General features: G+C 49.5%; 1 protein-coding gene across 2 annotated transcripts in view; it reads right to left on the bottom strand.

Annotated features, from left to right (window-relative positions):
• RGS9 (regulator of G protein signaling 9) overlaps positions 1-11373 on the bottom strand; it is a 64572-nt gene extending 53199 nt beyond the window's left edge. For both annotated transcript variants that reach the window (XM_005597249.4, XM_001499544.6), the window contains exon 1: positions 10974-11373. In XM_005597249.4, the coding sequence (XP_005597306.2) occupies positions 10974-11030 (57 nt within the window). In that variant the 5' untranslated portion in view covers positions 11031-11373. The remainder of the gene's footprint in view (positions 1-10973) is intronic.
• Between the last annotated feature and the right edge of the window lie 5601 nt (positions 11374-16974).

The following is a 16974-nucleotide window of genomic DNA, read 5'->3' as shown; positions in this document are numbered from 1 at the left end:
TTGCTAGCCAGAAAGTGAGAGAACACCACAAGCAAAGGCAAGGGAGGATGACAGTGCCCAGTGTGTGAGAGGAACAGAAAACAGTGGGAGATGAAGCTGGAAGGGCAACAGGTGGCCAGGTCCCAATGGACCTCAAATGCCACTCTCAGAGTTTGGATTTTGTTCCAGCAGCTATTTCTAGAGAACAGCACAATCTGGCCCACATTTTGGAAATGTGGCCCACACCAGAGAGAACACTGAAGCGTGAATAAGTTTGCCAAAGTAGAGAAAAATGGGGGACCTGTTCAAAGATACTGCAATAGTCGGGGCAAGAAACGACGGGGCCTCCACCCTCATCACTTAGTCTTTCAATTATATTAGAATGTGTCACTCCTCTGCTCAAAACCTTGCAAGGACCATTCCACTCTGAGTAAATGGCAAAGTTCCCCTACTGGTCCATGTGGTTGGGACCCCTTCCTCCCTGATTCTTCTCCTACCACTGCCCACCCTCCAATCCAGCCACATTGGTCCCACTGCTGACCCCTGACCATGCCAAGCACCCTTCCAGTCTCCAGCCTCAGGGCCTTTGCTCTGGCCCTTCCTATGCTTGGACCACTCTTGGCAAGAGATCTTCATGGCTCACTCCCTTCCCTCCCTCCTCTTCCATTAGTCTCAGGAGGCCCACTCTGATCAGCTCACTTGCTGCAGCAACCTTGATCCACCCTGTTCCCCTCCCCTCTTTGCCTATAGCACTCGCCTTCTAACATACAAAATTATTTACCTATTTATTACATTGTTTATTGTGGGTCTCCATTGCTTCTAGAAAGTAAGCTCTTCAAGGATGGGTCTCTCATCTGTTACTGTTCGATGTTATGTTTCAACCGCCTGGAACAGTGCCTGGCACACAGGTGGTACTCAATCAACAGATGATGCATGAATTAATAAATAAATGAAGGCAGCGGCAGGGAAGATGATAAGAAGGCATGGCTTTTAGACCCCTAGTTCTAATTCTAGTTAACTAGAATCAACTGTACTTGCAAGTGACTGACTGGTTCAGGTCGGGTGGCAAAGTTCATAACTTACATGATCAGAGATGCCAGCTACCAAGAGAGAAAATGCCCAAGAAGGAGCACCTTCTGAAGGCAAAAGCTTCTGCTTAGGAATGTTGACTGTGAAAGGCTGCGGTGACATCCACAATGTCTGCAAGTGACTGGAAATGAATGTCCCAAGTTTAAAAGAGATAAGGGGCAGAGATGCGAATTAGAGTCATGAATATCGAAGAGAGAGTTGAAGCCAAAGAGAATGAATGAACTGTCCAAGGAAGACTGGATGGCAGGAAGAGAGCCAAGGCAGCCCTGACTGTCTTTGGAGTATTCTTAAATTTTTATTAATAAAAAATATCTTTCCAATGGAAAAAGTAAATGGAAATAAAATCAATGGAAGGATTTTTTTTTTTTTTTTTTTTTGCAGGGAAAGATTCGCCCTGAGCTAACATCTGTTGCCAGTCTTCCTCTCTCTTTTTTTTTCGTTTTCTTTCTCCTGCCCACACCCCCAGGGCATGGTTGTATATCTTAGTTGTAAGTCCTTCTGGTTCTTCTACATGAGCCGCTGCCACAGCATGGCTACTTACAGACGGGTGATGTGGTTCTGTGACCGGAATCGAACCCAGGCCACTGAAGTAGTGAGTGCCAAACTTCAACCACTAGGTCATCAGGGCTGGCTTTGACTGAAGGACATTTTAAAACAAACTAGATGGGTTGGCACAAAAAGACAATCCAAGTGTTTCTCTTGTCAATGTTGGTGATTGGCATTGACAAAGCATCAGATGCAGAGGTTTCAGACTTCATGCTCCCCCAGGAAACCCCTCACTGAGAGGGAAACTGTGTACTCTAGCAGCCTCTCTTGCAAATGGTCAGTCAGTCATTCAACAAACAACACAGTCATGGTTGATTCTGGGAAACCAAAGACAAGAAGATGTGGTTCCTGAGCCCAAGGAGCTCATGGTCTGGTGCAAGGATGTAATAGGACAATACAGGAAGCACAATGCTAAAGGTGAGAACATAGCAGTGCCAGGAGGAAGTTAGGAGCGGTGACTCCTGGAACGAATCTTTAAAAAGATGAATAGGAATTAGGCAGCAGAAAGAGAAAAGGATGGTGGGGGAAGGCATTCCAGGCCCATGGGGCAGCAGGAGCAGAAACACAAAATATGAACAGGCAAGTAGGAACAAAGACCTTTCCTGTCCTTCTCTGGCTGGAAGCCCTCTCCTGAGGTCAGGGGAGCTGCGTACAGCTGGACATATCCTCAAGGAGGGGTACACCTCAGACCCAACCTGTCCACATTCTAGCCACTACCCAAACTAAAACAGCTCACTCATCCACCCGCCTCCTCTCGACTTGACGAACTTCGCTACCTCATCATTATTCTTCTGCTGTTTAATGAAATAACACCCCCCACCACTGTACAGCCCTTTAAAGTTTACAAAGTCCTTTTAGAGGGTGCATGTGCTTGTGGTCCAAAGAAAAGGAACCCAAGGTTCTCACAGCCTCAGTGGGGTTCCCCTTCTCTACTAACGGTAGGATCTCACTTAACTCTCTGAATCCCCTTTCTGTACCATAAAAAGGGGACAATGACAGTATGTGCCCAACCAATCGATACGGTTTTGTAATCTCTTAGACTAATTAAGTAATTGTGTAAAAATGCTTTAGAAGAATAGATACATGTTATACACGTATGAAGATATATGAGCATAAAGATACAGACCTTACAAGGAGAGATACGTTAGGGGTTATGGTTAGAATCATTAACATTGGTAGCATTCGTACAATTAATGCATCTTTGAAACTCTGTAGACAGGGCTGTGATTAGATGCCTGGGAATAAAAACACAGCTCTACTAACCAGCCAAACATTTATTGATGTATTTATTGATGGTGTTTTAAGTGCCCAGCACTGTGGGGGTTACAACAAGGTAAAAGACAGACTCCCAGTCCTGAGAGAGTTGGGAAGACAATCGTATGAAAATAAAAAGTTCAGGGCCGGCCTGGTGGCACAGGGGTTAAGTGCACACGTTCCACTTTGGCAGCCCGGGGTTCACCGCTTCAGATCCCAGGTGAGGACATGGCACCACTTTGGCAAGCCATGCTGTGGCAGGCGTCCCACATACAAAGTAGAGGAAGTTGGGCATGGATGTTAGCTCAGGGCCAGTCTTCCTCAGCAAAAAGAGGAGGATTGGCAGCAGATGTTAGCTCAGGGCTAATCTTCTTCAAAAAAAGAAAAGAACAAATTCACTAGGATAAATGCTAGCGATCTGAGTGCAGAAAATACTCAGTTGAAATCCTTGCTCCAGTGTACAAACTGGGTAAATTGCTAAATTTCACTGAGACTAATTTCTCTGTAAAATAGAGGTCACAATAGTACCTACATCATCAGACGTTTGTTGTGAAAATTAAATGAGATAAAGCATTTAAAGCACTTAGTACCACACTATGCACAAAGTATCTATCAGACAGCAATGGCACACTGAATTCCCACCAAAAAGTAAGGAAGGTACTGACTGAAATAAGAACCACGAGAAGAAGAGAAAGGCTGAGATGAACAAGAAAAGTGTGCATAGCGGGTGAGCAGGATTTTCCTAGCCGGTGAGGAAGGGGCTGTCCTCCAGGCAGGGAGGGCAGGAGAAAGCCCTGGGCTTCTCTAAGCAGGCAAGTGAACAGATTGAAATCAGAAACCTCCGACATCGTTGCTGGGAATGTAAAATGGTGCAGCTGCAACAGAAGACAGTATCGAGGTTCCTCGAGAAATTAAAAATAGAACTATCATAGGATCCAGCAATTCTACTTCTGGGGTATTGATCGAAAGGAATTAAAGTCCAGATCTTGACGACATCTCAGCGTTCCCACGTTCACTGCGGCACTATTCACAACACCAAGACGTGGAAACCACCTGAATGTCCACCGGCAGAGGAACAGACAAAGAAGATGTGGCACATACATAAAAGGGAATATTATTCAGCCTTAAAAAGAGGGAGGGGCCAGCCTGGTGGCACAGTGGTTAAGTTCATGTGTTCCGCTTCGGCGGCCCAGGGTTTGCAGGTTTGGATCCGGGGCACAGACCTATACACCACTCCTCAAGCCATGCTGTGGTGAACAAAATAGAGGAAGACTGGTACAGATATTAGCCCGGGGCCAATCTTCCTCACCAAAAAAAAGAAGGAAATTCTGCAGTATGCAACAATATGGATGAACCTGGAAGATAACATGCAAAGTGAAATAAGCCAGTCGGAGAAGGACTGCATGATTCCATTTATGTGAGGGATCTAAAATACGCAAATTCACAGAATCCAAAAGTGGAATGGTGGCTGCCAGGGGCTGGGGGGAGGGGGAAATGGGAAGCTGCTAATCAACAGGCATAAAGTTTCAGTTGAGCAAGGTGAATAAGCTCTAGAGATCTGCTGTACAGTATTGTACCTGTAGTTAACAATATTGTTTGTACACTTGAAAACTGAAGAGGGGAGATTCTCATGTTAAGTGTCACCACAATAAAATAAAATTTTTAAGAGAGAGAGAGAGGGGCCAGCCCAGTGGCGCAGCAGTTAAGTGCACATGTTCCGCTTCAGCGGCCCAGGGTTCACCAGTTTGGATCCTGGGTGCAGACATGGTACGGCATGGCAAGCCATGCTGTGGCAGGTGTCCCACATAGAACGTAGAGGAAGATGGGCACGGATGTTAGCTCAGGGCCAGCCTTCCTCAGCAAAAAAGAGGAGGATTGGCAGCAGATGTTTCTCAGGGCTAATCTTCCTCAAAAAAAAAAAAAAGAGGGAGAAAGAGACAGATGGAGCTGGCTATATTGGAGGTGAAGGGTGGTGCAGGGGAGCCCTGACTTGGAAAATTCGACCCGCCACCTCCCACCCAGCCAGCCTGCTCCTGAGCTGGAAGGCCCCACCCCCCCAAGGAGAGAAGGAGCACAGGACAGCGTCCTAAGGCAGCGCTGAGGGCTGGATTCCCTTTCAACCACTGCTGCTCACCCAGCATCTGCAGCTGAGCCACGGTCTCAGGAAGCGGCAGCATCAGGTGCAGGGTCAAGGCCACCACTCAGACAGCAGGCGAGACAGGCCGGGCCCACGCAGTGCCCAGGCTTCTCATGTAAGACTGACTGCGAGCTTCACCCGCGCGGACACTTTCTTGGCTCACAGAATTGTTCTGGAACAGAAGCTATCCATTTGGAGCTGTCATCCCCGGCCTTCTGCAGTGTCAGGGCCTGGCAGCATCTCGGGGCCCTGGGTCAGCCAAGAGGCCCGCAGCAGCGAGGGGAGCAGAGGTGACTCCAGCAGGGTGTGGGGGGCTGGGAGGTGGCCCCCTTCTCCTGGAGCTGCCCAGGGGGCTGAGGAGCCACAGGGTTCAGGAGTCATTCCTTCCAGAGTTCTCAACTGACCGTGAGCTGTGGATTTATACACGACTCCTGGAAGGGCCCAGCTTTCTGCTGGGGGAGCCCAGGACTCCCCCAGGCCTCCCCCAGCCCTCATTAGCTGTCAGCTGAAATCCCACATTTAAAAAAGAATTTTTTTTTGGATGAAACAGCAGCATTCCATGGAAACAGGGAGTCCATACATTGAAGAAGAAAGAGACACCCGCCTTACAAGTTAGAAACCTGAGTTTCTCTGAGAGAAAGTCAGCGAATTTGATTCCTTCTCTAATCATTAAAAAAAAAAATCTAGTTATATAGAGTTTGAAAATAACCTTCAGAGGAGGAATAATGAGAGTTATTTTAAAAACACAATAGGGGAGTCAGGTTTCTTCCCAGCAGGTGCGTCACCCTTCCCAGAAAGGAAGGGCAGGTGGGAGGAGGGAACATCACAGAGGCCTCGAGAACATTTTGAGGGGGCTCGGCCCACTGGGATTTATTTGATCCATTTTCCTCAGAACTTTCCTCACACAAATTCCTCCGAGGAGTCTCCCCAGTCACCCAGGAAGGAGACTCAGAGAAACTCGGTTATGGGCTAAATTGTGTTTCTCCCCACCTCTCCACAAATTCATATACTGCAGTCCTAACCCCCAGTACCACAGAATGTGACTGTATTTGGAGACAACGTCTGTAAAGTGGTTACTAAGTTAAAATGAGGTCATTAGGGTGGGCTCTAATACAATCTGACGGCTGGCCTTATAAGAAGAGGAAATTAGGACACAGACACTCACAGAGAAGACCATATGAAGACACAGGGAGAAGGCGGCCATGAAGCCAAGGAGAGAGGCCTCAGAAGAAACCAACTCTGCTGATCTTGGACTTGGAGCCTCTACACGGCGAGGAAACAAGCTTGTGTTGTCTAGGCCACCAGCCTGTGGTGCTCTGTTACAGCCCCAGCAAACTAAGGCAGACTCCGGGTTCTGTCTTTCTCCTCAAGCTGGAAACCCCCTTGCCCATGGCAGAGAGGAGAGGGTGGAACTGTTTCCCACGTTCTCCAGAGAGCAAGATGCCCTTGCCTTTCTGCTCCAAACTGCTGCCAGCTCTCACATCCTCCTCCTGGTGTCCCGTGGGCGTCCCTCCAGAGATGAGGGAGAGGATGGCCATCCCCACCCCAAATGTCAGGGCCCACTCCTAACCAGACTCTGCTTCCCCGCGCCTCCCAGGGACCACATCTTGCACCCAGGCAACAAACAAACGCTGGGGAACCAGGCGCCACTGGACCCCGTGTGACCCCGTGTGACCCCGTGTTGGGGGCCCTGATGGGGTGCCAGCCCCACGTCTCCTCTCTCAGATGCCAACGTGCTGCGGCGTGACTGCAGGCGGGTCAGGGAACCTCGATGTCACAAAGGAGCTGAGACAGGGCTCTGACACCCCCACCCCAACACCCACGCCGCTCCTCGCATTAAGGAGCTGTCACTCACTGTGTAAGATCTCTGGGGCTGGAATTTTCCTGTAAGCACGAGAAGGCTCCCAGGGGATGATAATAATCAGTAGTTTTCTGTACAAAGATGGGGAAAGTAACCAGAACCGTGGGGTTGTTTTGCTAACAGAGGAGAAGGTGCTCCTGTTAACAAGCCTGGCCACGGAGGGGCTGCTGACCTCCGGGCCACCTCACCCTGATGGCCCACAGACCCTCAGGAGCACCAGACCCTAAACAGTCCTTAGGAGGCTGCCCCGCAGCAAAACATAGGCCAGGGAGCATTCTAGATGACCCCAGCTGACAGTGGCCAACTTCTGATGACTCTGCTTTTGTTTTTGAGGTGTCCCTTAAGCACCCACTAAATCCTGCCTCATGCGAACATCTCACCTCCTTTCTGGACCATCAGGTTCTGCCTACCTGGCATCCAGCTCTCGACGGGCACATCTCCGGCCTTCAGGGTGTCCTCCAGCCCAGGGGTCTCAACCACAACACTACTCACATTTGGGGCCCGCTCCTTCCTTGTTAGGGGGGAGGGGGCTGTCCTGTGTGTCGCAGGACGTCTAGCAGCATCCCCGCCCCTACCCACTGGATGCCAGTGGCATCCCCCTCCCCAGCTGTGACGACCCAAAAAGTCTCCAGACATTGCCAAATATCCTCAGGGGGTTTCATCTCACTGTATACACAAACCACCTGGAAACTTTTTTAAAAACACCCATGCCCGGGCTCCACCTCACTTAATTACTTAATTACTGCATAAGTCAGCCAGAAACTCTTTAGGATGGTGACTTGATGTCAATCTTTTTTAAAGTGCAGCCAGGATAGAGAAGCACTCGTACCCTCTAATCTGAATCATCTTTCTCGCATGTAAACCAACTCATTTTATTCATCTCTCTGACTTGAAGACATCGAATGGCTTCTCACTGAACACAGAAAGCATCACACTCCTCGGCACCTCATACGGGGCCCCTGGTTCTGGGCCTTTCTCAACCATCAGCCTTTCCGTCAACCAAACTCCTACCCACTCCAGGCCAGCTGATGACTCCCCCACACCACCATGCTATTGCACGCATCTGCCTAAAATGTCACTCATCTTCCCATCCTCCTGGCAAAAATAAACTACTAATTTTTCATACCTCAACTCACTTACAACCCGTCGTGTGAAACCTCTCGTGATTCCCCCACCTCAGGAAGAATGGACCACTTCCCACTTTTCTCCTATTTATGCACCTGCCTTTCTGGATTAGACTCTAAGTGCCAGGAGGAAGGGGCTGTGTCCTTCTCCCCACGGTGTCCCCAGCACCCAGTAGTGCCAAGCACATGGTGCAGGATTATGTGTTCATGTTGAACGAAAGAAGGATCTGAGCAAGACAGCACACTCCGCCCAGGTCTCCTAATATTCCTGTTTCTGCACTCCTCTCCCAAGAAAAGGAGACGCCAGGAGCCACACGAGAAAGCGAAGCAGTCTGACAGAAGGCTTCTCCACGAGGCACCAAGGAGTCAGGCCCATGGTGAAGCCCAAGGGCAGCATCAACTGGTAGTGGCTGGGCTGGGGGTCTGGAAATTAGAGGGGGACGGGCCAGCAACAGAACAAGAGCTCACAGGACTGGCCAGAGCCAGTCCTCTGTGTCATCACACACACACACACTTAGCACATGCTGTTCCCTCTGCCTGGAACATCCTTCCCTTTCTATCTGCCTAGAACCCCCATCTACCCCTCAGTTCTCAGCTCCGGGTCCCCCAGGCACATTTAGTCAGGGCTTCCCATGGCCTCCACTCTGCCCTACATCACAGGAAAGCTCACAGCATCGTATCACACACAGGGACAGATGATGGTGAGTCCTATATTTTTCGTGGTTCCACCATTTGGTAGCTGTAGGACTGTGGCAAGTCACTTCACCGCTCTCAGCTTCAGCTCCATTCTCTGTAAAATGGTGATAATAACCTCTGTCTTGTGGAATAGATGAGATAATGCATGTAAGGCTCCCAATGGGGACACAGCATACTTCATAAACATTTACTGAATTCACTGGTCCATCCTGAAGGGCCCCTTGGCACAGGCTCTTGAGACCTGCTCTAAGAAACTCTGTGACCTGACTGAGGACCTCAGAATACACAGACAGACGGGTCCCTCCCCTCAAGGCAAAGGAAAGAGCAGTACTGGAGGTGCAGGCAGAGTCTGCGGGGCAGAGAGGAAGTCACTCGGCAGGACTGGGGGCTGGGGGGATACGGCCTTCACCGAGGAGGGGCAGCTGAGCTGGGCCTGAGAGGAGGCAGAGCAGGAGCTCGGCAGGTGAGAAAGGGAGAAAGGGCTTTCCCAGCAGAGGAAGCTGAGGCATGAAAGGGTGTGGGCTTCCTAGAAAGGTGAACAGGTCATCGAGCAACAGCCAGCTGAGTGCTTGTGGCTGCTTTGTTTTGCTTCCCTGGAGGGCGGGTGTGGAAGGCTGGGGGAAGGTAAAGCCAGAGAGATGGGCCAGAGCAGGCTCCTGAGTGGCTGGGCTGAAAAGGTTGGACTTTTTGCTGTGAACATGGGAAGCCAGGGGAGGGTTTCAGGTCGAGCATTGGTTTGGGAAAGAAAACCAGTGTGCTTATAAAAGATATCGTGGAGGTAGGGGGGCTGGGGTGAGAGGAGGAGGCTGGGGTGGAGGAGGAGAGGCTGGGGTGGAGGACAGGAGGCTGGGGTGGCAGAGAAGGCTGGGGTGGGAAGGGAGGCTGGTGTGGAGGAGGGGAGGCTAGGCTGGGGGTGCTGGGTGGACAGGAGGCTGGGGACCAAGACACCAGTCTGGAGGCCAAGGTAAAGAGAGAAAAATCTACCAAATAACAGTCATGATGGAAAAGAATGTCCAAGATTCAGAAAACAAACAGAACGTCTCTAGACAACTACTCTCTGAGCCTCCAAGCCCAAGCTGCCCTGGCTGGGAGAAGAAGGCGCCCTGGGAAATCCTGGATGATTTATGGCTTTCAGATACGGAGCTTCAGTGGTTTCTTCTGCTTTTCAGAAGTGGTGGCTGCAATATGGGTTTGAAGGGTGCTTTCTGAGCAAGACAACGTTCCACCTCTTTTCTATGGATGGTCGCCTCACCTCTACTACCTGGACTATGAGCACCAGCTTCTTGAAGTAGGTGGACTGAGAATGACCAGCTGTTCCAGTGTGCCCAGGACTGTCCAGGTTTTAGCATTGAAAGTCCTGGGTAAATCAGGACAGTAGGCCACTGACCGCGCCAATTTGCTGAGCCCCAGGGGCTCAGCTCGTCACAAAGCATTCAGCTAATTCTACTCAACAAGATAAGCCTAAGAAGGTGGACACTGCACTGTGAAAAGTGGCTGTGAATGGAAGGGTGGACAAGTGACCTGGGACCTAATCCTCAGTCAATCTCTTTTGACATTGGTCATCTCGAAAGCCCAGAACAAAATAAGCCACTTCGTCCCCAAACACAGCACCCTACAAGGTGCATTCCACCTCCCACACATCCACAGGACACCCCGTGCCTGGTCACTTGGTCTGAGAAAGCCTTTGCAAAAGAAGGGAAAGGTTCTGACTTCTGTTGCCAACACAGAGAGACTGGAGATACACAAACACACGTACTCAAATGTGGGATCGGGGGGTGCTGGAAGTGGGGTGTCCCTTCATCCTAAAAATCACACCATTTTCATGGTCTATGTATACACAGTCACCACACACACACTTCCTTTAAAATACTACAGTTTTAGATCAGAAAAATGGCAAAAATGTTCATTTAACATCTGGGCACCTTATAACAATATCAGGAGACTGTCTCAGATCTGACACAGCCTCAGCTAAACTGCCTCTGGCACCCGCCTCTCCAGAGTAACAGGTTGTTCTCAGCCTCCAGCAGACCATTGCCTCTGGCTTCAGATTCTCCACTATAAACAGCTTACAAGGAAACCTAATCATCACAGTCTTTAAAAGACACACATGCACACACAGCAAATAAGTCGTTTAATAGCATCGAGCAGCACTAGTGGACCACAGGGGATGCCCTCACTCCTCCACTCCTGCCCACACGCTCCGAGCATCCCCAGCATCTCCTCGGACACTTCCCAGAGTTGGGTCCCTGCGCACCTCCCGGGGCCCAGGGGATGGGACCGCGCTCACCTTCTGGAGAAATGCCATCCTCGGCCTGTACTGCTGGCCTTGGTGTCGGATCGTCATCCTGGACCCTGGATGAATTCACAACCAGAACACACGCGGCCGAGAAAAGGACCAGCCCGGAGCGCAGGAGCCCGCGAGCCCCGCACACGCCCTGGCGTCCGGGGGAGGCGGCTGCGCGCGGCGGGCTGGGGGGCGGGCGGGGCTGCCGGCGGCGCCCCCTTCTCTCCCGCTCTGCACGCGCCCCCGGGAGGGCCGGGATCCGCGCCAGCCAATCCGCGAGCCGCGCCGCGGGCTCATTAGCATGGACTGTGCTGGCGCCCACCTGCCGCCAGGGGGCGACGTCCGGCTCTGCCGGGGCCTGGGGAGTCTCAGGCTGAGGCCCGCACCTTGAGGACCCGCGAGTGAAGGATCTGTCGCAAAGAGCGAGTCTTTCAACCTGCAGCGGAATTAGTACAGAAGTGAGACAAAGCCGCTCATTAATCAGCGCGGTGAAAAAAAGAGGCTTTCCTATTCCAGTTCTGCCGCTAGCCAGCTGGGCAACCTTGGGCAAGTTTCCTTAACATCTCTAAGCTTCGGTTTCCTTATCTGAAAAGTAAAAGTAAAAAGTGGGATAATAATATCCAACAGAAGGGTTGCTATATCATTTAATGGGGAAATGTGTAACACAGTGCCCGGCCCTCAACGAATGCTTAGAAATATTTAGGGAAAACAAATCATAAATGGAATTGACGAGACATTCGTTAATAAAAAATGGAAGGAAGGAAAGGAGAAAGTTGTAGTCCCTACTGGGCCAGCTGCCTGGTCTAGGCAAGACATATTTTACTTCTCTGGTCCTTGGTGTTTCATATCTAGAAACTAAAAGGATGACCCTTCTAAGTAATCATCAGGACTATTCTGGTTTTGTCATATAAAGCACATTTTCCTATTTATACGAGTTGGATGGCTACGGATTGTGGCAGATAAAATGTTTAAGTTGGAAGTGAACCAAGAGGGGTTTGCCTCAGGAAGGCACAGTCAACTGATGTCCCTTTAAAGCAGTGGTTCTCATCCATGTTTTTGGTCAGACAGACCTGTAAGAATCTGCTGAAATGGATGCTTTCTCAGGAAACGTGTTCACGTATGCCTGTGCACACTCATGATCATACAACACTGACTCAGGTTTGCAAACAATTTCAAGGGGTTCATGGCTGGTCCTCTTTGGAGCCTTTCCGTGGACTCCTGTTTTAAAGCACTCAACCACCTTTCGAGGATCCGAGACCCTACAGGGATCCATCCATGTGGAAACCCAGAGATCCTTCCCAGAAGGATCCTTCCCAGAAGACTAGGCCACTGAGAAGTATGTCCCTGGTGTGAGCTAAGCCCCAAGGAAAGTGCTGGAATAACCTGACTTTCTTTTATGGAGCATCTTTTGGACCTAGTGTTCTATAGAACACACACTGAGATATACTGGAGCAGATGAACTCTGAGCCTCCTTCTAGCTTCAACATTCCTTAATTCTATAAACCCTAAGCAGAAAGGAGATAAGTGGCTTTTCTAAGATCAAGGATGAGAAAACTTAAATTATTCAGGAGCAAAGAGGGGCAAAAATACAAAGGACTTTGCTTGGTAGCAGGATAGGAGAGGCCCCAGAATGATAGCCACTCCACGCCGCTTCTTCTGTCAGGCCCTGCTCTCCAAGCAACCACGCTTTGTGGGACCCCCCCCCTCCCCCTTAGCTCATTGGACCAGGGATGCTGAGCATGTGACTCAGCAGCCAGTCTCCAGCCCACGATGTGACTATGATATGGATCTGGAAAGCTTACATGAGCTTGTTAGGTTATTACTTTCACAAATGTCAACTTGAGCCAGGCAGAAGTAAAGTCAGGGTTGGAGGAAGCTGGGGCCAAATGCAAGCTGAATTTAGGAGGAAGCAGAAACAAAAGGTGCGCAGAGGAAGCCAATCAGAAAAGCGAAGCAGAGCCAGCCCTGCTGGCGTGGTGGTTAAAGTTCCGTGCGCTCTGCGTCAGTGGCCTGGGTTTGGTTTCTGGGCACAGAACCACACCACTCGTCTGTCAGTAGCCATGCTGTGGTGGCAGCTCACATAGTAGAACCAGAAGGACTTACAACTAAAATATACAACTATGTACTGGGGCTTTGAGGAGAAAAAAGAGAGGAAGATTGGCAACAGATGTTAGCTCGGAGTGAATCTTTCCGAGCCAAAAAAAAAAAGAAAGAAAGAAAAGAAAACAAACAAAACAGGTTGAGAGGGGCCATGAGGCCAACACAGCTTCCCTAGGGCTAACCTCACCCCGTGTCTTTCAGGGGGCATGTGTGTCTTCACAAATCCTCCCACATATCTTGAATCTTTGTTTCTTGCAACCAAAAGGGCCTAATGTGTAACGTGGTGTTCAAAGGTTAGTGACAGTATCCTGAAAAAAATAATTGACTTAATTCACCTATTCATTTAAACAAGAAACATACTGCATGCCAGGCATTGTGCTAGAGCCAGGAATTCAAAGCAGAATATGACCCAGTCCCTGTCTCAAGGAGCTGACAGGTACTTGATCAAACTGTTATAAATTTTGTTTGTTTCCGCTTCAGCGGCCCGAGGTTCGCAGGTTCAGATCCCAGGCGCGGGCCTCTGCACCACTTATCAAGCCATGCTGAGGCAGGTGTCCCACATATAAAATAGAGGAAATGGGCACAGATGTTAGCTCAGGGCCAATCTTCCTCAGCAAAAAGAGGAGGCTTGGTGGCGGATGTTAGCTCAGGGCTAACCTTCCTCAAAAAAAAAAAAAGCCAATATCTTACAATATGGCAAAGGGAAAAAGTGCTAAAATGAAATCTCCTGTGACTCAGTGAGGTTAAGTGGACATTCCATCATCATCATCATCATTGTCACTATAGTCATCAATGTCTTCCTTCTCACCAATGAAACGGTGTGATTCAAGGCCTAAATTGTTAAGGCCCTCTTGCCCTGGTTACTATACAATGAGGTCTGTGTGGGCCTGGACCTTGTCCCCCATAGGATAAACCTCATCCAGGCACAATGATGTGGTCATCCACACAGCAGACCTTTAAAACCCAGGTCTAAGGTCCCTCCCAGTAAAATGTCCCAACACCCTGGTAAACTCAACACTTGTTTCAGTCCCCTGTTGTCAGCGCTGAAGAGATAAAACTTAAACAGTCATGCTCCCAGCCCTTGGGTCCCCTCCCAGAGTGGGAGAGGAGAAGAATCTTAAACAGTTAATTTCAACATGATGGATGCATCAAATGGCTTCCAGACAGAGACCTTCTTAGAGCTGGGGCAGGGTTAAGGAACCACGAAGGGTGTTGAGACTTCCAGAGAATAGCAACCATGGGAAGCCACTGCCATTACCCAGGCCCCAAGGGGTGGAGAGCTGGAGCCCTGGTGGAGGGATGCCATGCAGGGCCATCGCCTTAGAGGGACACAGCCATTGCTAGAGAGGATGCTGGGGGATAAATACCCCGACTCTCTCTCCTTCTGGTGCCTCCCATTGTTCAGTCCAGACACCAGAGAGCAATAGAGCACCAGTGATACAGTGTGTTAGGGTCCATCTCCTGGAGCACAGCGCCCGGCAGAGAAGGGCAAAGGATCCGGGGGTGGGAGGGACACGAGGAACCAAATGTGAAGAAGGAGCACAATGGGTTACACGTCTTTCATACTGTGGACGCCCAGAGGACAGCTCTCAGAGTTGATTCCGTGTCCGCGAGCACTTTGGATGACTCAGTAACAGCACCTCCCACACCTGCACTGACGTCTCCCTGACTCCCTGACGTGGCCAGAAATCACAGTGAATTCCTCTGACTCCCTGGGCCATTGCTCAGGCTCTATCGTCTGTTTACATTTCATATGATTCTGTCTTGTTTGAATTTGTTACAAGCGCGTATGACATTCGCAATTCTAAAAAGTAATAGGAAGGAACCACCTTAGAGGCGTGAATGTTTCTTCCTAGCTGATGCTAAAGAGGCAACAGCTCAGGAAAACAGATTCTGGTGGGGAACCCAGAGGCGTTGTTTGCCATGCAGTGAGCACACCGGGCCGGCTGGACAGACGCTCTCTGTGCACCCATTGGTCAGCTCCAGTTCAGCAATAAAGCCAAGTGTGGGTGGAGCGCACACACCCGTCTCCCTGTTCTTTCACCTTCCCCACAAAGAAGCTATTTTAGACCTCGGAAGCTGGCCACACCTGACGGCCCTGGCTGTGTTTGATCAGGGAGAGAGGGAGGAAAAGAGGAGTTAGAACTTCTCTGGAAGGTTTCCTGCCTCTTCCTCATCCAGGGCTTGTTCAGAAATTATTTTGGCCCAGTGGAGGCCATCAGCTACGCCACAAAGTACAGTCCTATAAAAACCCATCCTTATCTTTTTTATCCCAAATTAAACAGTTTGGATGCATCCAGAGATGATGCATTTCCCAAGCATTGCCAGAGATAAACATAGGCCAATGGAACAAAATCACGTCTTGCTCTGTCCCCACCTTCCTCCTAAGCCCGGGGAGAAACACTTCTGTCTATCTATGGACCAGGTCAGGGTGGAACTGTTGACCGGCATCTGCTATTGTTTTGTTAAGCGCATTATTATTTTTCATCATAAAAAATTTGAAACTATGGAGTTTTTAAAACATGACATTATGAGAAAAGGCATTTTCACAACTTGAAATAGGCTTCGGTTTTAAGACGGCGCTGGGGTTCAGGGGAAGTGTGAAGATGTGTGTCCTGACCCTGCTCTGCCTCTGACCGGAAGTGTGACTATTTTTAACAGCTTTATTGACGTATAATCGACATACACTAAACCACACGTATTTAAAGTGTACAATTCAATGTTTTGATATATATATATATATGTATATACGTGAGAAACTATGCCCATGATCGAGATGGGGGACATATCCATCACATCCAAAAGCTGCCTTGTGTCCCTTGTGGTCTCTCCCCCTGCTGTCCCCAGGCAACCACTGATCCGCTTTCTGTCACTATGGATTAATTGGAGGGGTGGCTTTGATCTAGTTACCTAATCTCTCTGGTTCTCTAGTTTCTCCCTCGTAATAAGAAAGGATCAAACGATGAATTCAAAAGTCCACTCCGATTTTAAAATCATATGGCCTTAGTATTCTAAGTAGAATAAAAAGCTCGATCAGCCCGAAGGCTGGCAGAGTGGGATTTAGTGCTCCCGACAAAGCCAGGCCCCTCTGGACTCAGACCAGCCACCCCAAAATGGGATTCCATGTGGCAGACATTCAACAAAACTGAGCGCTCCAAGGACATGCCCGACCATTCCTACCACAAGTGATCAGCGAGGGGTGGGGTGGCGGGCAAGAAGCATTCACTTTAGGAGAGGCCACCCCAGGAAAATGTACCCTTGGTGCAGCCCATTTGTATTAGTCTTATGTGGTCCCCTTCTTTTGTCAAACACGCTCATCCTGCAAAAGATGCTTCAGTAGACTGCACACCAGCTGAGGATCCTCTCCTGGTGCTCAGACGCTCCCCATGCCTGGGTGGGGTGCCTCGGGCACCACAGCCCTGGATTCCCAGGCCCTCCTCCTGCTTCCAGCAGCCCTCACGGCCCCTTGTGGAGAGCCCAGAGGGCAGCAGAGAGCAACTGTCTTTCTGAAGGCTTTCCAAGCAAGGGGTTTTCCAAAGTAACTGCCCCTTCTGCTTTTTCCCTCGGTTTCCCCAGGAATAGCAATGGCTGGAAGGGTACAGGAAGATAACTGATACAGGAGATGCAAAGAAAACTTAAAAAATAACCCCTGCAGGAATTTTTTTTAACATTCGTAACTTCTAATTTATTCAGATAGTGCATTTGAGGATCTACTTCACGCATGCTCATTTCTCTCTGCTCCCATGTATGGATCTAATATTGCCTTCTCTCTCTCTCTTCTCTCTCTATTTTTTTTCTCTCTCCACAGATAGATACAGAGATGCAGAGTTACAGAGAGAGAGATGTCTGGTTACATCACCTGAACCTTGGAAAAACCTAGTTCTGCTCTTTCCCTTTTTCTCTT

This window comes from Equus caballus, chromosome 11 (genome assembly GCF_041296265.1).
Source record: "Equus caballus isolate H_3958 breed thoroughbred chromosome 11, TB-T2T, whole genome shotgun sequence".
Classification (NCBI taxonomy): domain Eukaryota; kingdom Metazoa; phylum Chordata; class Mammalia; order Perissodactyla; family Equidae; genus Equus; species Equus caballus.
Note: the sequence above shows the minus strand (reverse complement) of the source record. Positions and strands in the feature narration are given on the sequence as shown.